Source organism: Cryptomeria japonica, chromosome 5 (genome assembly GCF_030272615.1).
Source record: "Cryptomeria japonica chromosome 5, Sugi_1.0, whole genome shotgun sequence".
Taxonomy (NCBI): domain Eukaryota; kingdom Viridiplantae; phylum Streptophyta; class Pinopsida; order Cupressales; family Cupressaceae; genus Cryptomeria; species Cryptomeria japonica.
The window spans coordinates 361,542,030-361,564,945 of NC_081409.1; the positions used below are offsets into that span (position 1 = coordinate 361,542,030).

The window sequence follows — 22,916 nt, forward strand, 5'->3', positions numbered from 1 at the left end:
CAAGACTTCAAAACACTATTGATTTCTTGATTGAAATTCACACTAAAAAAATCAACATTAAAAAAGAAACTTGAAAATTGTTAAAGTTTCAACTCTTGATCCCTTAGACTACTACCTAACCTTGTGAACATTATTAAAATTTCTCTCCATTCATTTATTTACTCTCCGAAACAAGATCAACAATATTGCACCTACTAAATTTTCAACAATTTTTGTTCAAAACCCTTTTGAAAAAACCCATAAAAACCTTATGCTCACTTCACTCACTCAGTCAAGCATTTTGTTGTAGATTCCGGGAACACGTTCTTATCATAGTGAACCATTCATCCTCTAGCTTTTGGGTGAACTTGTTTACGTAAGTGATTGTGCCTATCCTGTGGCACTTTTGGCTGTAGCTCTTATGCTCCTTCTAAAGGGCTGTCTCTGCAAAGATGGGGCACAACCATAATCCCAACATAATTGAATAGGATATGAAATGCATAAAACAGTGATGATGGGTGGTGTTGGCACGAGAATGAGGGTGTGGGTATCACCATACTCTTATTCTGCTCCTTCAATTCTTGGGCATGTTTGGAAAAGAAACAGAAGCGGAAGCAGAAGCAGAAGCAGAGTTGCCATTGATTCCGCGACACCTGCATTCTGTGGGAATGTTGAAACTTCCAATGCCTTGCCTCCTAAACGGTATTTATTCATTCCCATTATTTCTCTTGTCGCCGTCGTGAGTTCTTGAAAAATAGTTGCATAAACTAAAATAATGCTCCCAAACGATTGCGTTGACTTGATATCCTCTCAGTTAACATACTGGCAGATAGATTCTGTAGCCGAGAAAATTGTTGATATACATTTATATCTGGGAAAGTATGAAATTCCGTTCCTTCCTTACTCTCACCAACCTCCACATATATTTAACTCTTGGCTAAGTCTGCAATCTTATCATTTGCTTCTTTTTAACAATAGATTGATTTAGAAGTTCACACAATTTGATGTTAATGTATGGGAGTGTTAGATTATAAAAAGACCTCCTTTTTCCGGTACATATGCAGACAAACTTTTTTGTTCTTGAGGGCTCCTCTATTTAATCTTTATCTGATATTTTCACTTTCGTTCTTTAATGCCAATCGGAAATAATGGTCTAAATTTTCCTTGGTTTTTGCTCGGCATTGCTGGCATATCTTATTGTTAGAATGTGCATGTGCAAAATGCCTTGGGTTTGGATTGGCAAAAATAATCTTAGTTGGCTTCTTCAACAAAGTGTCGAACACCATAAAATGTTGTCTTGCTTGAAAGTGACCAAAAATGCCCTACTCTTACCTTCTGTAGCAAATAAATGCATTTTTTTATTAAATTTGGTAAGTCATCTGGAGTCTTGGATTTATAATTGTAGCTTGTTCTGGGCAATAAAGAGGAATTAAGAGGTGTTGAGAAGTGGAACTTGAAGTTTTTATTCTAAGAAAAGGAATGATATGGGGCATCTTCCTTAACTTACTCTGACCTGTTAGTTGAATATTGCTCATTTTTTTAGGACCTTGTTTTTCTAATTTTAGTTAAAGTTCGGCAGTTTTGTTGCAATCAAATTTTTTAGCTATTACATTTTACTGTTTTTAGATTGAAGAATAAATGTAGAATTGAACAACTGTTTTGGTAATAGAGGCTGGGACTAATGGGTAATCGGGGGAGTTAGTTCTTGGGGGGTTTTAGTTTTGAGTATAGAATAGAGAAGGGAGGAAATACATAGCCAGGGGCTGAATACTATGTAGTCAATGTTTCTTTTAAGTTTATTCTACAACTGTGTTTGTCGTAGTAGTTTCTGAGAATTAAGATATTATAACATAACTTATTGTATGTTCAAATGGATACAAAATAGTTGATTTTATGACTGTTTAGTTCTTTGCCATTTGACAGTGTTCACATGCATGAGTTAACATAGAACAGGGTATTTTTCTTTGCAACTAATATGCACATTCAAGGAACCGATCCGCATCACTTTGATATCAAAGCATAACTTTCAATGGCCCAGGGGGGAACCCATGTGGTCTGGGGAAGAAGAGGCCAGAGAAATGCTAGAGGGAAAGGTAATGCGGTTGATGAAGTACTCAGAAGGTTGCAGGCCTTGGAGGTCAGGTTGCCACATGAGGATTCTGAGGAAAAATTCAGAGGTTTGAAAGGGTTGAGGTGGAGCCGTAGATCTCATGGAAAGAATTATTGAAGCTATTAATCAAACAGGAAACTAGAGGTAAACTTAAAGTCCTTGATTTCAAAGGAGAATCGAATCCAAAAGTGTTCTTAGATCGGCTTCACGAGCTGGAAAAATGCTATGACATGGAAGGAATTAAAGAGACTGATCCACAAAGCATCATGGTTGCAGCATCTAAAATGAAGTCGCATGCTGCTCTATTTTGGGAGAATCTTGAAAAGGTTAGGAGAAGACAAGGGAAAGAGACAATCAAACGGTGGTCAAAGATGTTAAAACATTTGAAAGTTAAATTCATGTCTTCCAGTTATTAGCAAAAGCTTTTTAAAGAATTCCAAAATTTGAAACAAAAAGAGTCTTCCATATCAGCCTACACTAAAGAATTTTTGAAGTTGGAAATCAGGACAGATTTAGAAGACGATGATGAGCATGCAGTGGCCAAATACATTAATGGGCTTAGATTTTAACTTAAAAATGAGTTAGCTTTGGTCAAGGTGAATGCTATGGATGAGGCTTATCAATTAGCTTTAAAAGCGAATGAAGAACTAAATAGGTTGGGCAAGGTAGCTAATAAAATAGGTGGCAACAATTCAAATAGGAAGAGGAGTTTCCTCCGTATCAACCAACGAAGAAGAGCCGAAGGATGATTTGAAGCCAAACTTCCAAGGGAGAGGTGGTTTTAAAGGTAGAGGACGAAGACGACAATCTTTTGGAGATTGAAAGTTTTTGAGGTGCTTTATTTGTAGTGAGGCTCACAAGGCTATAGACCACCCACAAACTCCAAGAGAATGATGGTGACCGAAGAAGAACCCTTGATAAAAGAAGTCGAAGTGAAAAATGGGTGAGCATTCGATGTGATAGCTGGAGACAAAGAAGCCCCCCATTGTTGATTATGTCTGAAACAATGTGTTTGAAACACAACGCAAGTGTAAAGTGTGCAAGATGATTGTGGATAGTAGGTCAATAGATAACTTGGTAAGTACATAAATGGTGCAAAAATTACAGCTTATTTGTATTCTAAAGCCAAATTCTTATTAAATTTCTCGGTTGAAAAAGGATCATAGTGTGGTTATGAATTAGGCATGTCTAGTTGACTTCAAAATTGGTTTGTATGAAGACAATGTGTTGTGTGATGTTGTGGTAAACCCTATGCCCTAGCCGTATGTTTAAAAATTAAAACTGTTTAAACTTTTAATGAAAGTTCATTGTTTTTTTGGAAACCCTAGTCGGTGCCAAAGATCCATGATTTAAAAAAATCACCAAAAACTCCAAAAAAAATCTGCCAAATTGCAAATCGTGGTTTCTAGACTTGTTGCAAGCCAAAAAAAAGCTTGGTTTTAGTGAAAAGACGAGCAAAAATTTGTAGAAAAACCCATTGACCACCTAGAAACTCCAGTTGCTATTGTATCTACTTTATTGTAAATTCATTTACTAGAAATAAAGTGTTTCAACTGTTGGTGGTGGGTTTTTTCCCGAAGGTGAATCAATGACTGTCGCTATACCGCATGATGGAGATGCACGAACGTTATCCATCGTGGCTTGGCGACCAAGTGGTGGGGCTCGACAAGTTAGCAGCTCAGGCGAGTTAACGAGTGAGCAAGTCCGGGATGATCGGACGATTGTCGCTATACTGCTATGGCGAGATGCATGAAGTTTAACCTCCATGACTTGGCGACCAAGGTGGGGCCCGACAAGAGAGCTTCATTCGGGGCGGTTAGTGAGGCCTTGCTAAGGTGGCAGGGCAGGGACCTCGGAGCCAATCAGGGGGTGCCACGTGGCGGAGCACAAAAAGAGATCAAGGAAGATCGGACGATTAGGATAGCTGTTTGGTTGTCTTGCCAATGACCTGATGGAATTGCCTTCGGTGATCGGGGTATTATCAGAGATCGGGAGAATTGGTTGTTTGCTACACCGATACCCGATGAGGTCGCCTTCAGCGATCGGGTTGATATTGGTGATCGGGTTGACAAGATGGAGCCGATCTGTTTGGAGCCTCATTAGTGGAGTCGCTGGTTCATCGGGAGATTGGAGCAATGTTTTTGTGGTCTTTCTGATGGCCGATGGAGTAGAGACCGACTACAGGTGTGCGCTCGAACCGGAGTCCAAAAGATAAACACTTGGACATTGAAGATGGTCTTGTCGGTGTATATGAATACGAACCGACCCAACTTCCTGGTGCATGTGGGATATTGTGTTTCTCATGAATGCAGACCAACGCAAACGGTTAGACTTCAAACCGTTGGTGCAGTTGCTCAGATGAACTGTCGACAATCTGATATATGTAGCCATTGGATAACTATGGTGTAAGGACGGATAGCGTGAGTTGATTGTAGTGTCCAGTTCGCGAGAATCTGAGAACGAATACCTGTAGTTGCAGACTGAAACTTTATTGTAAATTCATTTACTAGAAATAAAGTGTTTCAACTGTTGGTGGTGGGTTTTTTCTCGAAAGGATTTTAAATATATATATTTTTTAATAATAACATTAAATTAGATAATAATAAAGGTAATAAATATTTTTCTTATTAATTTTTTTTTAAAACAATTAAAATTTAATAACAATATACCTTTATTAGAATTATTTTACAATTGATCAAAGTATATATATTTTTTAATGTAAATAAATGCGGAGTCGACTTTCTCAAGTTGAAAACATGTCTAGAAAAGGTATTAATTAAGACGATATAGAAGGTACAAAAAATGATTTCGCAATGCAAGTACAAAGGTTCAACAGATGAGCCGGAGCAAGTCGGAGACACTAACGGACATAATTCCCATGGTCCTAATAGGGAAAACTACGTTGACAAGGTCACACTAGCTGACATTAGGTAGTACATACCAGTCTTATATACCATACAATCACTGACCATAACCATTTCGCTTCCCTCTTTCCCGATGATATCTTTTTCCCCTTCTTCTTGGAGGCCAAGTCATTCCTGCATCCACTTGTCCAAACTAGAGTAGTTAGTTCGACATCTCGATATTTCAACTTTAATGTTTATATTCATTAAATCAAAAGATGAGTTACAACATTACTTAATGAAAACGAAACAACACAACATTTCATATATTTTATAATATTCAAAAATAAGAAATAACGCAATTTTCAACTAGGGCACCATTTAGGCTAAATCACTGTTTCTAGCATTCAATACCATTTAGGGCATCATTGTTTAACCGAATACGACTGTTAGCAAAACCAAAATCTTGTAGGGAATCAAAATCATTGTTTCAGAAACCAGTATCCATCTAAGGCATCAACACCATAGTTCCCAGATTCGGACTTGGCTCGGACTCAGCAAGGCCGACTCAACTCGTGACTCGGCTATGACTCGGCAATGACTCGGCAAAATAAAAAACCCTTGAAATTAAGAGATTTTTAACGATTTAAAACTTGTTTCATGCACCCATTATTGAATAAAGCCCAATTATAATGTGTGTTAGCTTGTTATGCCATGAAAGGCATGTTGGTAGAGTATCTACTTGTTTGGGGCTTCTGTTTAGTATTTTCTTTGGCCAAATTGAAATTCTGGGAGCACCAACATGAGACATCATGAACATCTTCACTTGGAAACTGTGAGGAGTGCTTGTGTATGGTAGCATTAAATATTGTGCTTGTTGAACTTAGGTTTTACCTTGGGACTATAGTTGACCTTGGTCTTTCTTGGACCTCTTAGTTTTTAGGCTATATATATGTTGGATGGAAGGGGGAATTGTGAGGCCAGAAGGGTTTGAAAATATGCTCCTCAGAGACATGTCCCTTGCCAAAAATAACCTTGTTTGCCGTGTTGGAGGGGATGTGACACCTAATCTAACTTCTATTCTAATGATCTAACTATTTAACACCTATCAACTATTCACTATTCACTATTTGCTATTAACTCTTAATTATTCCCCTTACAAATGAGATGTTTGAGCCTTATATAGAGAGCTCATTACAATTCAAAGGCTCAGATCGATTTGAGATGAATGGTCGAGATTTTACAATAAGACCCTAATTAGGGTTTGTTACAACAAACTCTATTCTGGCCAATGAAATAATTGCAACATTTGGACACATGTCCTCTTTAGAATAGTTGACCGATAGATGGTGGGGGTAGGTACACTGAAGTTTGTACCCCTATGGATTAGCTTGGTTCATCGAATCAGGACATGTTGATGTGGAACCTTCCGATTGTTGGAATGATGACTAGGATGCCACCTCATTCTGCTTGTTCTTGTAGATTTGATTCATCATCATGGAAGAGTGTTGAGAAATGTCTCTTTTTAGTCAACATTATCTAGTTTGCTTAATGTGATTGTGATGAGAAGCATCGTTATGATCTAATAAACTTTGATTAACTCTTCTGAAGCTATTTGCATCCTTGATCATGTTTGATGTAGACTATGTGATGACTTTGATTGATCCTCCCTTGTTTATGATACACTTGATGAATGGTGCACCTGGTGTACTATCTTTGATTCTTGGATTCCCAAAGGGAATTCAAGATTGTAAGACATTTCTTCCTCAAATAAGTAAGCTCCAAGGTCTTGACTTTGATCTTTGCTTTGCATGACTCGAGCTTGATCTTGATGTTGCTTTGTCCTTGGCTCCTTACTTAATCACCTGCAAAGCAAACAAAAGTGTGTCAAATACATAGAATACATACTAATTTCACTTACCTTCTACTTTTAAAGCCCTGATTTTGTGCTTGCTATAGTTCTGATACAATGTGAATTTTCACACAATTCTGCCTTGTGTCTGTCTCCAAAATGCCTTCAACTTGATTTGAAAACCTTTTCTCTCCCTCAAAACATTTTAATTTGCCTTTTGTTTGGTGGGTGCTTATCCTTAGAGAGTCGACTTCTTAATTGCTCATGATTTTTTGAGTTTTAGCTTTGCAACCTTGGCAGATATTTGAAGGATCTTTGCAACTCTTAGCATCATGGTGGGGTTTTGGATGAACTTTGCCATATTTGCTAGTGGCGACATTTTGAGGGGGCATTGCAAGTTAACACCTTGGGCGGCTTTTCATAACACCTTTGCCACTTATTCACTTAGTCGGATTTTTAGGCCTTCGCAACTTTGCTTCATGGGGGAAATTTAAGGTACCTTTGCCACGTTTCCTTGAAGGCGAAACTTTAAAGGACCTTTGCCACATTTGCTTGAAGGCGAAAATTTGAAGGACCTTTGCCACATTTGTTTGAAGGCGGAAATTTGAAGGACCTTTGCCACATTTGCTTGAAGGCGGAAATTTTAAGGACCTTTGCCACATTTGCTTGAGGGTGAAAATTTGAAGGACCTTTGCCACATTTGCTTGAAGGCCAAAATTTGAAGGACCTTTGCCACATTTGCTTGAAGGCAAAAGTTTGAAGGACCTTTGTGTTGATGTGTCTTTTGTACACGACCAAACACAGAATAAAATACCTAAAGGTACCTTATCCTCTCTTGAATAAAGCTTCCCCAAATGCTGAAGATCTTGCTGAAGGATCAATCGGAGTAGCTCCAAGGTTCTGATTGTAGGTTCTCTACGTGTGGATAAGCTCTTGTGGTATGATGTGATTTTGCTGGAATCACAAGGGGACTTACATTCGATGACCTGAGCATCTAATTTGCGTTGGTATCACTGGAACGTGGGTCTTTACTGATCCTTGATTTTTAAAAAAGGGAAAAGGATAAGGGTTGGAGAAGGATCTAATTCTAACACTAATAATGTAGGAGCAATGGATGACCTTTGATGAAACTTTAACTAAGTCTTGCTTTGACATGCTAGGATCATCTCCACAAGGTTAGTGCGATCTTCTAAGGAAAGCTTTATGATGTTCAGATCACCGCTACAAGCATAAACACCGTTAGGTTGATGCATATCAATGAAGAAGCGATAATTGAAGTTAAGCTTAAGCTGAATGATTCCAGTTGACTACGCAAGGCAAGTTTGCAATCAACAAACCGCTAGTAGTATGGATATTTTCACCATTGATCATACAAATTTTTTCCATTCATCTAATAACATGAAATTAAATTTGAGAAGTATAGAGACCATGCAAATTGTAGAATCGACACATGGAATTCACCATTCCTTCAATGAAGTTTACATGTCTTTTGCAACAATCTCTTGGCAACAATCTTTGCCTTCTCTTTCTACTCTATACTCTAAAATGCTATCTACTATTGAGCTACTAATTATTGACTATCTCTCTTTTGCTAACTCCTAACTATTCTTTGACTATTAACCCTTACAAATGAGGAGCCAAGGCTTTATATAGAGAGCCCTTTACAAATTGACGGCTCTGATTGACTTAGAATCAATGGCTAGGATTAAAGGATAGAAACTCTAATTAGGGTTTGTTATAACAAACTTCCTTAGCCAATGAGAAAATTACATTCCAGGAGTGAGGACCAATAGGAAGCAGGGGTAGGTACACCGAAGTTTGTGCCGTCCCCGATGAGTCAGGTACATTGAATCTGGACATGTTGAGGTGGACCAATCCAATTGGAGGAAAAATGACTGGGATGCCACCTTGTCTGACGTATGTGTCTTGGTTGATGCTCTTCTGTTTCTGACGTGATGAATGATGTACTTCCTTGACTCCCCTGTGCTTGATGAGGCTTCCTTATGGTCAAGTCTTCTTCCTTTGGTAGCATATCTTGCCTTGAAGTGTTGGCAAAGCCTTTCTTTGTCATCTTGTGGTTCATTAGTGTGGTGAAGCGAAGGTTTTGGAGATAGCTTGCAATTCCTTGAACACTTGAAATCTCCCAATGCTTTTCTCGAACACTTGAAGTCTTCCTCCATGCATTTGGAGTGTCCTTGATGATGATGGGCTTAGAATAGGTCGTCCTTGTCCTGGCCTGATTTTCTTTCACCTGCAACACAAACCAAAAGATGATCAAGTAAACATGATATATTTATCCTGTTCATAGCATTCATTACCTTAAATTATTAACAAGAAGGCATCGAGATAGAATTTGCCTTAGAATCCTTCCCAGGGACAGACCTTATAAGAATTTCGCTCAGGACCCTTTGGAAGGGTTAGGAGCAAATTTTGACAAAGTTGCTCAATCAGACCTCATTCTCAACATTACCTCACCAAGATCAAGTCATTAACCTCCAAAATTGCCAAGGAATAGGTTTTGCTCAAGGACCTAGGCAAAATATTAGACCAGTTAGGAATTTCGCTCTGGACCCTTTGGAAGGGTCAGGAGCGAAATTTGCATTCTTGGCTCAAATTCTTCTCACTTTTTGACCATACTCGCTCAGATGCATGTCTAAGTATTTCCTCAATCTCAACCAATACCAAGCTTGATGCAAAATTGTAGCAAAATGGAGTTTTTAAGGATTTCGCTTTGGACCCTTTGGAAGGGTCAGGAGCGAAATTCTTGAATTAGGCTCAAATTCTATCATTTCTTCACTCCAAAATGCCTCCAAGACAAGCATATGCTAGCCTTCTCTCCACCAAATCCTAGGAATCCACCACTTGACCTTCATCATGAGCAAATTAGGTGAAATTGAGAATTTCGCTCTAGACCCTTTGGAAGGGTCAGGAGCGAAATTCTTGACTTGCTTGTTTTCCTTCACCAAGGTCTATCCTTTTCACTCTCTATACTTGGACTCTCATCTTTGGATCCCTCTCCCATGCATGCAACACTTGTTTGACCCTCAAAATGGCTAGAAAGGAGAATTTCGCTAAAAATCATGGCCAGGGAGAGGACCTATTTAAGATTTCGCTCTGTACCCTTTGGAAGGGTCAGGAGCGAAATCCTAGTTTAAGCTCAAAATCTTGATCATTGATGGCCATAATCAATTCAAAGGCATGCCTAGGGGTCCTTCCAGGCTCAATCTACCTTGATCCACACTTAGCTTGACACAAAAATGGAAGGAAAAGAGGGATTTTGGGAATTTCGCTCTGGACCCTTTGGAAGGGTCAGGAGTGAAATTCTGGTTTTGAGCACATTTCTTCTTTCTTTCAACTCCAAACCACCTCAAAAGGCAAGGACATGCCACTCCACACCTATCTATTCCATAAAAACCAAGGATTTGACCATCTCCAAGGGAAAATAGGTGTCCTTCAAGAATTTCGCTCTGGACCCTTTGGAAGGGTTAGGAGCGAAATTCTAGTCTTATCTCAATTCCTTCACGTTTGGTGATCATAAGCAACTCAAAGCCATTCCTAAGGACATCTTCAATCTTGATCCACACTTAGCTAGACATAAAATTGAGAGGAAAAGGTAGATTTTAGGAATTTCGCTCTGGGCCCTTTGGAAGGGTCAGGAGTGAAATTCAAGATTGAGGCTTGATTCTTCATTCCCTTCGCCCTCATTCACTTCCTAAGGAAAAACATGTTGATTTACTTCCAAATACTCCCAAGGAACTAAGATCTTGGTCCAAACAAGGAAGAAATGGGCGTGTTCTTGGAATTTTGCTCTTGACCCTTTGGAAGGGTCAAGAGCGAACTTCTTGACTAAGGTTGATTTCACACTCCATTGCTTCTCTTTGTTGGAAATATGTGCCTCGAATTAACTTGACTTGTGTTCAGACTGATCAGAGTAACCTATCCTGATGGAACAGCTGTTAGTGTGACTATTTTCGATGGGCCAATGGAATCTTCTTCCTGTGATTTGTTAATAGGTGATCAAGTTCAAGATGATCCAACGGCTGTCGCTATACCGCGATGGGAAGATGATTGAAAGTTATTACCTGCGGCTTGGTGACAAAGCACGTGAAAAAAAAAGGAAGCAAGTTAAAGACCGTGCAGGTTGAAGGTGAATCAACGACTGTCGCTATACCGCATGATGGAGATGCATGAATGTTATCCATCGCGGCTTGGCGACCAAGTGGTGGGGCCCGACAAGTTAGCAGCTCAAGCAAGTTAACGAGTGAGCAAGTCCGGGATGATCGGATGATTGTCACTATACTGCTATGGCGAGATGCACGAAGTTTATCCCTCGCGACTGGGCGACCAAGGTGGGGCCCGGCAAGAGAGCTTCATTCGAGGCGGTTAGTGAGGCCGTGCTAAGGTGGCAGTGTAGGGACCCTGGAACCAATCAGGGGGTGCCACGTGGCGGAGCGCAGAAAGAGATCAAGGAAGATCGGACGATCAGGATAGCTGTTTGGTTGTCTTGCCAATGACCTGATGGAATTGCCTTAGGTGATCGGGGTATTATCGGAGATCGGGAGAATTGGTTGTTTGCTACACCAATACTCGATGAGGTTGCCTTCGGCGATCGGGTTGATATCGGTGATCGGGTTGATATCGGTGATCGGGTTGACAAGATGGAGCCGCTCTGTTTGGAGCCGCATTAGTGGAGTCACTGGTTCATCGGGAGATCGGAGCAATGTTTTTGTGGTCTTTCTGATGGCCGATGGAGTAGAGATCGACTACGGGTGTGCGCTCAAACCGGAGTCCAAAAGATAAACACTTGGACATTGAAGATGGTCTTTTCGGTGTATATGAATATGAATCGACCCGACTTCTTGGTGCATGTGGGATATTGTGTTTCTCATGAATGCAGATCGACGCAGACGGTTAGACTTCAAACCGTTGGTGCAGTTACTGAGATGAACTGTCGACAATCTGATATATGTAGCCATTGGATAACTATGGTGTAAGGACGGATAACGTGAGTTGATTGTAGTGTCCAGTTCGTGAGAATCTGAGAACGAATACCTGTAGTTGTAGACTGAAACTTTATTGTAAATTCATTTACTAGAAATAAAGTGTTTCAATTGTTGGTGGTGGGTTTTTTCCCGAAAGGATTTTCCCACGTAATTTTTGGTGTTCTGTCTCTGTGTTGATTCTATATGTTTTGTCTATGTTATTCTTAATGTTCAGTAAAAGTTTTAAACTGCATTCTTACATGATCTTCCTTGTTAATTGACATTAGGAAGGCGTTTCCGCACTGTGCTTTCCTTACACTCTTTGCCTTCAAGCTCAATCAAACTCACTTCTCCTCACAATAATCAAATCCATCTGCCATCCTTTTAGCTCAAAACAAGGTCGTTTTCATCATTTTAGGCAAGATAGGGGGTCAAACTGAGGATTTCGCTCTGGACCTAGGCCAAGGACATGACCTATAGGGAATTTCGCTCTGGACCCTTTGGAAGGGTCAGGAGCGAAATTCTCCTTTTGGGTTGATTTCTACCACTTCATCGCCTCAAACCTCTTCTCAAAGGCAAATATGCATCAAAGCCTCCTTAACCATGCCTCAAAAATCCAAAAATTGGCCATATCAAAGAGCAAAATAGAGGAAAAGTGAATTTTGCTCTAGACCCTTTGGAAGGGTCAGGAGCAAAATTCTTATTTTAGGCTCATTTTCACCTTTTTCCTCCCTTCTTTGGCTTGGATATAACTTATTAGGCCTCTCCTGATCATCCTCCAGTCCAAGTTAGCATTCACTTCAAGGTTTTGTGAAGAAAAAAGGGTCTCATATGAATTTTGCTCTGGACCCTTTGGAAGGGTCAGGAGCAAAATTCCTCCTTATGCTCAAATCCTTACTTCATTTTCGTATTTCTTCACTCCAAATAAGTGTTTTGCCCTCAATAATGCCTGGGAATGAGTTAGTTCTAAGTTTGGATCAAAGTAGAATGTCCTATAGAGGAATTCGCTCTGGACCCTTTGGAAGGGTTAGGAGCGAAATTGAAATTCGCTTTGGACCCTTTGGAAGGGTCAGGAGCGAAATTTGACATTTTGGTCTCTCCGTTAGGATTCATATTTTGGAATATAACATATAAGTATAAGAAAGAAGAAAGATATAAGGAATTATACTTTAAGTTATATTCCATATATACTGTCAAGATGTTTGATAGTGGTTTCGGACCTCCAAGAGTTATAATGCAAAATCTAGTTTTTGGAGGATTCTTCAATTTTCCAGACGTAGTCAAATTTTAGGATCAGGATGACATTCCAGACAGCCAAATTTCAGGACATTTGAAGATCAGGATGACATTCCAAACTTCATCACTCACCAATTTGACCTAACTCAAATCTTCAAAGATGATATTCACTCACCAAGCTTCATTGACCTCCTGAAACTCAAACAAGACACTATTAGCAACAAGAGCAAAACTAGGCCTAAGGGAGACTTTCAAAGAAACCCTAACTTGGAGCACCTGCTGACTCCCCTGGCTCAAGCAGAGCCTACCAATCCTAGTGATCCCCCTGGTGACACTCAAAATGCAAAGGCTAACAGACAAAACCCTAAAAACCTAGAAAGCAAAAAAAGTAGGGGTCCCCATTTGCAACGGGGCGATGTGTGAATACGTCACAACACTTTGCCACATTTGTTCTTAGGTGGCCAAATCAAAAACCTTTGCAAGATTTGATCGAATTCGGTTCTTGAAGATAGCTTTGCAATCTTGTTTGTGAATCAAAGCCTTGTTAAGGTTTTGAGACTAAGTTTATCAAATTTCATCTTTAAGGCAAATCATGATTCAAAACTTCATCCTTTGTCAAAATCTTTGCTCACCAAATTGGCTATCTAAGGTTCTTTCGTACTAGATCTTGATGTTACGACACAATTGAGACAAACCCTCATCTCAAACCCTAATTGACCTAAGCAACCTCAATGATCTCAATACTTCCACACACCTTTTAACTCATGAGTATCATCCTTAGTCATGGGGATTGGAATTGCTCTAGGACAAAGGGAATCTTCACCTTGGAGTCTAATCTTAGAATGCTAACCATTAGAAGCTTTGGAGAGCAAAGATAGTGTTGCACCTCACTTCATCCTAAAGAGAGAGACTTGATCGACCCCTAAGCAACTAGATGCAAGAAGCTAATAGCAAAGACACGACAACTACCAATGGCTAAGCTAAGATGACCAATCTAGAAAGCGAAAAAAAAGGGGGTCCCCATTTGCAATGGGGCTATGTGTGAATACGTCACAACATCTAGCGCCACCTCGAATAAATGTTCTTGAACATTTCAAAGATAAAGACTCAATCCATACTTATAATCTTCTGAAAATTCAACCCAACTTATCAAGAGACTAGAAAGTGTACTCAAAGTGGAAGAAGAATCCCAAATTGGATCAAGGCACTTTGTCTTTGAATATCCGCGTGTGTGCAAATGCATTAATTTCTTCTCAACAAGACAATCATAACTTCCAATTCCATCGTGATTAGCTACATAGTTTGTCTAAACTCCATAAGCATCCTGGATAGAGCTTCGTTGCCAGTCGGACGTCTATAGCCCCGACAAGGTTATTGCTGTAATCTCATGAGTATTACTCCATTGCCAGCCGGGTGTCCATAGCCCCGATGGAGTTACTCGCATGTTCCCATAGCCAATTTTGATATTTCATCATTTTTCTCTTCTTGATTTTTTCTTTTTCTCCTCATTTTTTCTCTTTTGATATTGCTTTCTTTTCTTTTCATATGCCGTCAATTCCTTTGGCTCGTAAGCAATGAAACTTACATGGGTTTGACGATTATAGTGGCGCTGAAGCAAGACTTTGGATTCTCTTACTAATCACGGCTTCGCTTGGAAACCATTATGACTCGAAGTTTATTAATGTCTAAAGATATAGTAATCAAATGATATTGGTATTGAGACACAAAAAGTGATTACCTTCCAAGTCAAGTACAAGTCCTAAGCAAATGATAAAGTTAGAGAGGAATAACCTTGGATTCAAAAGCATTTCATAAGTAGATATCTAGGAAATGGTTCTAAACGTAAAATCCAAAATGTGCCAATGTGTGAGAAACAACACAAACGCCTTTCTCACAAATGAAGGCTCCCACTTAGGACACCTAAACTTAGCAAACAACCGACTCCAAAGCAAACTAAAACTAAAGAAAACAAACGACTAGACAACTTGAGCCACCGAAGATCATGAGTCAAATGACTCAAGGCAAATTGAAAACAAGGCTCCACAAAACCTCTAAGCTAAAACACACGAAAAGAAACCTACACTAAAGCTATATACAAGACTCCTAGACTTGACACGACTCAAATGAGCGACATATGTACATGACTTTACATGATTTCTCAGGTTGTGCAACAAGAGCATGGCAAAAGTGATAGTTCGGTATCAGGCAAATTCATCTTTAAACACGAAAAAGAAGACTCTCACAAAGCAACTCTCATATTCAATCAACTCCTCATTCAAAATGATCAGTTGTGGTAATTCATTAGGTCCATGGTCTATCCAAATGCAAGTTGTTTTCCCAAAACCCCCATAATCAAAATCATAATAACTTTCAAAACTAGGATTAAGGAAAGAGACAACCTTGCATATTTCAAGCTCCCATATAAATTCTTGTGTGCTCTCCACCTTCGCATCATAAGAAGAGAGATCATCAACCACTTCAGGAGGTCACCATTGGTGATATACCATTCCATGGGCATCCACAACATGTTGATTCTTGCTTGCAAGCTCATGTTGGAATTAACTTAGCGCCCCTTCGAATAGCCCTTTGTTCTTCGCTTCAATGGTGACAACAAGTTCGCTATCTTGCATAAACCATTCATGCTTTTGAAATTCCATGAGCATATCTTCAAAAATGAGAGTCTCCTTAAATGATTGATCTTCAAAAATTTCTTCTAATGGTTGCTCAAGTGCTGACATTAATGGTAGCACCATCTCAAAGTGTTCTTCATTCTCTGGTTTTGATTGTTCATCTCCAAGGGAACTCGAAAGTTCTTTCTTTAGGATGACTTGAAGTTTTTCTTGTAGCAAGGATGAGCGTCCATTAAGGATGTCATCCTCTTGAATAGGTGGCAATTGTTCACTTCCTTGTTCTTGGAATGGTGAAAGATCAAGTGCTAATGGATAATCTCTCAAGTCAACTAGTCATGATATGTTCTCTTTCTTAATCTCTCGACGGTTCTCACTTGCCACCATCTTGCTAACATGAACGTCTTCCACTATTTCTTCAATTTCCTTGGATATGAGGTTACCTTCGACTATGGCGTCTTGATTACCGGGCTTATCCATACTATCTTCTTGTAATTCATTCAGTAGTGCTTCGGGAGGTCGAAGTTGATGGTGAATCATGCCTCTTGCATCAGTTTGCTTGTCTTGGAACAATATCGATATTGACTCTTCTTGAACTCCTTCCATGGGATCTTTCAACGCCCCCTCAAATAGCATGATAGTGATGATGTCTTTGAGCGCCCCCTCAAATTGTTCTTCATACTTGGGTTCAGTAATGATAATTCGTAGTTCTTCATTCAACATCTCAACTTGATTGTCTTCTCCTTAAAGACTGCTACTTGAAACTTCTTGTATTTGGTTCTCAAGTGTTGATTTTCTTACAATGCTAGGATCACAAGAAGATGACCATGCATAGTAATCATAGGGTGTGCTCGTTTAACTACGGGCATTGATTCAGATCATTGTTGCCCTCCCAAGCATAGACGGTATACTGCTATCGTCTCCCCCAAGCATGCAATATGTAATCGATCTCTACACAATGATATGTGAGCGATCTGCTCCTTTAGATGAATTAAATACCAATCCACAAATTGAAAATGATGATGCCCGAACAACTGATGATAAACAAAATATTCGAACTGCAGATGGAGGTGGATTGATTTCACACGAACTGAGAATGTACCGGCTGGAGATGAAGCCAATTTGCTTGCACAAGATAATGCACGAAGTGCAGATGCCAATGCAAGGTATGGAAGACACCATATGAACTGCTGGATCTTCTAACAAGATCATTGGTCTGATAGATCCAAGAATGATTATATTGATTTGGTCTGCTGTAGATGATGATGCCCAATCTGCTGGAGTATATATGTTATTTGATCTGCTTATACAATCCAAAGTACTGATGGATGAAGATGGTTCGATTTGCTTGTGTCTCAATGATTCAACCCTTTTTGGAGGGAGAGACAAATCATATATACCCGATAATAAGTCCCTTCAACCAGCACGATTTTCTCCAAGAGTCGGTCCTCACATAAAACATCATGTCTCTTCACACAAATCGATTATGCTCCAATCAACACGTCTTATTGAACATAATTATGAATTTGTTATGTTAACATGTTTCATGATAGAACCGATTCACATCTTAATCGGTTTATTACAAGTACGTTTTAATTATTATTTATAACAAGTTCGATTCAACATAATGTAAGCAAATTGGTGAAACTAAATTGTCTAAGGCCAATTAGGCCAATTAGACAATTTAGTTGTCTAAGTCGGCTCAGAAGAATCTCGAACGACGCTATTACATCAACACTCCCTCTTAGCTAGGGAGGAATCCTTCTCGATATTTGAGTCACATAGTGATATCCACCATGGCTACTCCCAGAGGGTGGATCCATCATGGCTACACCCATGAGTGGAAATACAAATGAACACAACCATCATGGCTACTTCCATGGATGGTGAAAGAATAGATATCACCTCACTGTGATATCAATCATCATAGCTGCACCCATGGATGATGTAAGAATAGATATCACCTCACCGTGATATCAACCATTATGGCTTATCCATAGATATCACCTCACGTGATATCCACCATTATGGCTTATATATAGATATCTCCTCATGTTGTATCCACCATTATGGTTTATCCGTAGACATCACCTCACGTGATATCCACCATTATGGCTTATCCATAGATATTACCTCACGAGATATCCACCATTATTGTGAGATCGTCACCTCACAATGATGGTAAGATGCACAAGTGTTCATCATTGTGAGATCGTCACCTCACAGTGATATTCACCATGGCTCATCCAGAGGGTAAACACACAAGTACAAGAAAATCACCACAAACTCTCTCACGTGGTGTTGTCATGGCGTCACACACATGACATCCACCATGAACCATATCAAAGGGTGGAGATAAGGGCTTACACCTCAAGTCTCTCTCAAAGAGAAATGCATTAACAAGAGTTTATACTTTAAACATCTTTTGAAGAGAAGAATACATTAGTATATATATAAACAAATATAAACAAATCAATGAAATAGAGACTCAATCTTAGCTAGGGCTTCATTCTCCACCATACCAAGCTTACCTCGAAAGTACACAAACTTTATTCTGGAGAGAGGCTTGGTGAGAATGTTTGCCGTTTGCTCATTAGTACTAATGTATCTCAACTAAATAGCATTCCTTTCCACCATGTATCTAACATAGTGATACCTGATCTCCACATGCTTTGTTCTATCATGAAACATAGGATTGACAGAAAGCTTTACACAACTTTGATTATCACAAAGGATAATAGTAGGCTCTAAGGATTGCCCAAACAATCCTGCAAGAAGTTTCCGAAGCCACACTGCTTCTCGTGCCCCCACACATGCTGCAATATACTCGACCCGTGTAGAGCTTAGTGCCACTGAAGACTATTTCTTGCTGTACCAATAAATCATGGCAAAACCCAAACTAAAACAACAACTAGAGGTGCTCTTCCGATTAGTGACACACCCTGCCCAATCAGAATCGGTATATCCATGTAGCTTCAAGTCCACATCAGAAGAATATCTCAGGCCATATCCAACTGTGCCGCGCAAGTATCTCAAAATATGTTTTGCTGCAACTAGATGTATTTGCTTTGGTTCACACATGAATTGGCGAAGTGCACTTACTGTATAGCAAATATCTGGTCTAGTATTGACTAGATACATCAAGGACCCAATCATCTGCCTGTATAGTGTAGAATCTACCAGATCCGAATCAACTGTAGCTTCTCTTAACTTATGCAAGTTGGTCTCCATAGGTGTGGACATGGGTTTACAATCTATCATACCTGTTGGTGTACGTTTTATCATCTACCAAACATTAGAATAAGATACCAAAGGTACTCTATCCTCTCCTGAAAAATCACTGCTGATTCCAAGGTCTATATGTGCGAACAAACGACTTTAGTGGGATAGCTACTTGGGTAGTGTATGCTGAAAATATCAAGGGGGACTTACGTTTAGGAATGTCTTTCAAGCTTCTAGATTTATCAATTTCAGGCTCTCTTTTTTTGGATTTTCCGGGATTTAGACTTTCAAAAAGGGAAAAAGGGGATAGGGTTAAGAAAGCTGATCTAAACCTACGAATTCTGGAGACGGTATTAACTAGGTGTTCTCGGGAAACCACACTTTGCTTCGCCACACTAAGGACAACTACACAAAGCGGGCGCAATCTTCAATGGGTTATGCTTATGATCGAAGTTTTGGCATACACAAGGGATAGGCTCAGACTAACTTTGCACAGTGAAATGGAAATCATCCATTCACCAAAAGTATGAGCGGAGATACACCGTTAATTAATACTTATCAAATCCTTCGTTTAACTCTAACAACTTTGAAAGCAAATCTAAATTTACTTCTAATTAATGTGTTGAGGAAATTGAAACCATGCTAGTCACTCAAATAACAGAGATTACAAAGCCTTAAGAGAAAGCACACATGCAATGTATTATTTGAAAAATGACCTTCACGCAACAATTTATCAAAAATCTCACTCTCTAAATGAGAGGAGATAGCCTTATATAGTTTTTTAGAAAATAAAGAATGACCGAGATCAAACAGCGATCAAGGGCCCAGATTGAAAGTTACAAACCCTAATTAGGGTTTCTCAAAACTCTATCAGTTAGAATGAACAAGAAGAAGACAAGTGGCATAGCTACTATTATTACTGAGGTGAGTGTCCAGTTTCCCCTTTTGCAGATTCAATGTATCTGAGCACAATAAGTCGCACTTCCTCTATGGTCACACTTGGCAAATTGCTGATTTGGAAATTGACCATATCCATGTCATCAGTACAGGTGGCGAGAGTATCTTCCCAGCCGAGTGCTTGTGTTAGGAAATCTTCGTCTATGCGCATGAAGCTCGAGACTCTAGAGAGATTTTCCTTGAGAACTGGCCCTGTAACTTTGAAGAAGTTTCCTTGAACTTTGTCCCTCAAATTCTCTGCACGCAGATGCTTCTCTCGCACCTCACCCTATTGCAATATCTCAACTGCCACAAGGAAAACCTTGTCTTGAATATCTCTGACGTTTTTTTCAATTTCTACACATTTAGCCTCGGATTTTCTCAGAGATTCAGCCCTTGTAACCAAGGCAAAGTACCAAGTGCTGAAATCATACAGGTCACCAGGCTTGATGACTTTTCTATTTACAAGATCCTGCCGAGAAAGTCCTTTGATTACCTTTAGATATGGAATAATCCTCTTCTGAATATCCTCCATTTCTTCCCAAGTTTCAGCTATGTCTCGAATTCTGCTCAATAAGGAAGATGTGGATTCATGTGCTTCTTTTAGGTTCTCAATGAGTATGTCAACACGTTCTGAAGCATCCACAGTCCATTCTTTCACTTCTTTGAAGGTTGCTTTCATGTCTTCATAATCCTTTAACGACTCTTGTGGAAGAGGTTTGGGCAGAGTAACAGGTACCTCCTCTTGATCTAGAGGTTTCGTCAAATGTTGAACATATCTCTTCCATTGTTGATTCTCTTCCTCAACCTTCATTATTTTTTCCCTCTCCTGGGCTAGTCTTGCCTTGAGGACGTTGCAAGAATCATCAAAGTCTTGGATCTCCCGAGCATGAGTAGGCTTACCCAAACCCACCGGAGTGATCTCATAATCTTCTGGAGCAACATTGTCCCGAGTTTTACCTTCCTTCGGCACAACTATCTAAACCATTTTGAATCCTGTGCTATTTCTTTGAATCAAAGAGAATCTCTTGGCTGGTTTGGGCGGTCTTATCTCAATCGGTTCACTCACCATAGCCAAGAATGCTGCTATGTTCTCCTCTGAATGATCCTCTTTAGGAGCCTGAGCCTTTATTCTTTCCTTTAACCAATCTGGGATGGTTGACTGCTCCATGCCACTTTCATCAAACTTATCCTCTATTTCCTTTGGTCCTATAACTATACCATCTAGGAGTTCCCTTGGAAACTCAGGTTCTTTAATTTCTACATTCCTAGTAGATTTCGGCTCTTGGGCTGGCTCTTCCATTATCTCTTCCACTAAAGGGGAAGGAGCTCTTACTCCTATATCAATATTTATCCTCTGTTCATCAGCTGTAGCCTTGACTGGAGCAGCGGATGCAATACTTAAGGTCGAATGATCCTCATCATATTTATACTTTCTGCTTGCATCTCCGACTACTTTCTTTCCTTTACCCCTCAAAGAATTTTCAGTGGGTTCTTTCCTTTTTCTGGATCCAACACTTTTTGGATTTCGAGCATTGTTTGAAGAGATACCATGGTTGGAAGACATTGATTCATTGGTCCCCATGAGATCATATGTGAGATCGGTACCTTTGGATTTAAGATCCTTTGTCTTCTCACTTGCCCACCATTTCGAATATTCAATTATTGGTCTCATAAGGTCACTCAAGTCCGACCTTTCAGAATCTGACCAATTAACCAAGGCAAGGGGCTCATTTCTCAGTTTGTCAAAGTGAGGCTGCTCAAACTCGGGATCATCTTCAAGCTGATTTGGTACTCTAAATACTTTTGTTGCTCTAATCAAATTCAGGGGAAGTCTGGACAACAATCTCTTTCTGACTTCAAAACTGTCAGCTGCATCAGCCCAATAGTCTTCGAGATACTAGCCTTATACTGGAAGAATGGGTACCAAGCAAGCTCCTTTTCAACACTAGCAGCAGCCTGTGACGATGGACATGTCTCCAATCCATTTCCAATAGTGAGAGAAGATGCTCCTGCCTTATTCTGCTTCTCTCTGTGAACAATCATATAATTTTCCAGCTGCCTAACAACTTCAAGCAACACTACCCTGTTGGTGGGATACATAGGTAACTTGTAAGGAGATCTAGAGAATCCTTGAATTCTTAGATAAGTAAACTTAGGATACTGGATGTACCAATGCCCGAATTTGTTGATAAAATCTTTAGATTCCTGGGAGAGCCTTTGATGTAGACCATCTTGGAGTGTCCTAGTAATGTGCATTAAGAATGCATCGTTGACTCTTTTAAAGTGAAATTTTTCCTCTAAGTGCAATTGCGGGTAGCAATCGCAATCGCAAACAACAAACTGGTTTTCTTTATTTCCCACTTCTCCTCTACCGGTGAGACCTCTGTATCTGTAGGTTCGAGCAAGAGAGTACACCAGATAGGAACTCATATAGAATGTCCTGTTTTTCTCTAAATTCTTCAGTTGGTCATTAAGATTATCACTTATAATCCTTGCCCAATCATTCATCTTCACTTCGGTATTTATCTCATTGATGAAGTAGTACATCCAAGGCTCAAATGGCGCGCCTTGTGGACTACCCATGACCTTGTTTAACAAAACTATCAAATCTCCAATATCTTCCTTGAAATATGTTCTTATAAGATCCTTAGGTAACGTGGAAGCACCTTTCCTTGGCTTTTCCAACCATTGATGATTAATGTTGGCCTCATATTCTTCAATGTTATCCTGGTATAGTCGTGTTGCTTCTTCCTTGGTCATGTAAGCAGGGTTATGATATTCAGGGATGCGGAAAACTTCCTTGATAGCAACATCACTGACATTTGCCAAGACTCTCCTGTCAGGTGCTATGATCTCTCGGCTTATAGAATTGTAGTGCTTAGAGCATTCTACTACCAAATCAATACACTGCATTGCTGGAAGGAAACCAACAGCCTGTATAATTCCATTTCTCATCATCTTTCTGGCAGTTGCTGTAGGCATCGAGTTGTCTAGGCCATACATTCGCTTCTTGAACTCCCTCAGGTTGATATGCCCTAGGTTCGTGTCTTCTACCAGCTTACACTTAGACCTCATCTTGGATTCCCGAGGGGAATGAGAGAGGAAGCTGTTTGGAGAAAAGAATCA

General features: G+C 39.7%; 1 protein-coding gene across 1 annotated transcript in view; it reads left to right on the forward strand.

Moving 5' to 3' along the window:
• Window positions 1-207: 207 nt before the first annotated feature.
• The window catches only part of LOC131034533 (RNA pseudouridine synthase 6, chloroplastic), a 78,296-nt gene continuing 55,587 nt past the window's right edge, over window positions 208-22,916 (forward strand). The window contains exon 1 of the mRNA XM_057966039.2: window positions 208-681. Within this exon, the coding sequence (XP_057822022.2) occupies window positions 476-681 (206 nt within the window). The 5' untranslated portion in view covers window positions 208-475. The remainder of the gene's footprint in view (window positions 682-22,916) is intronic.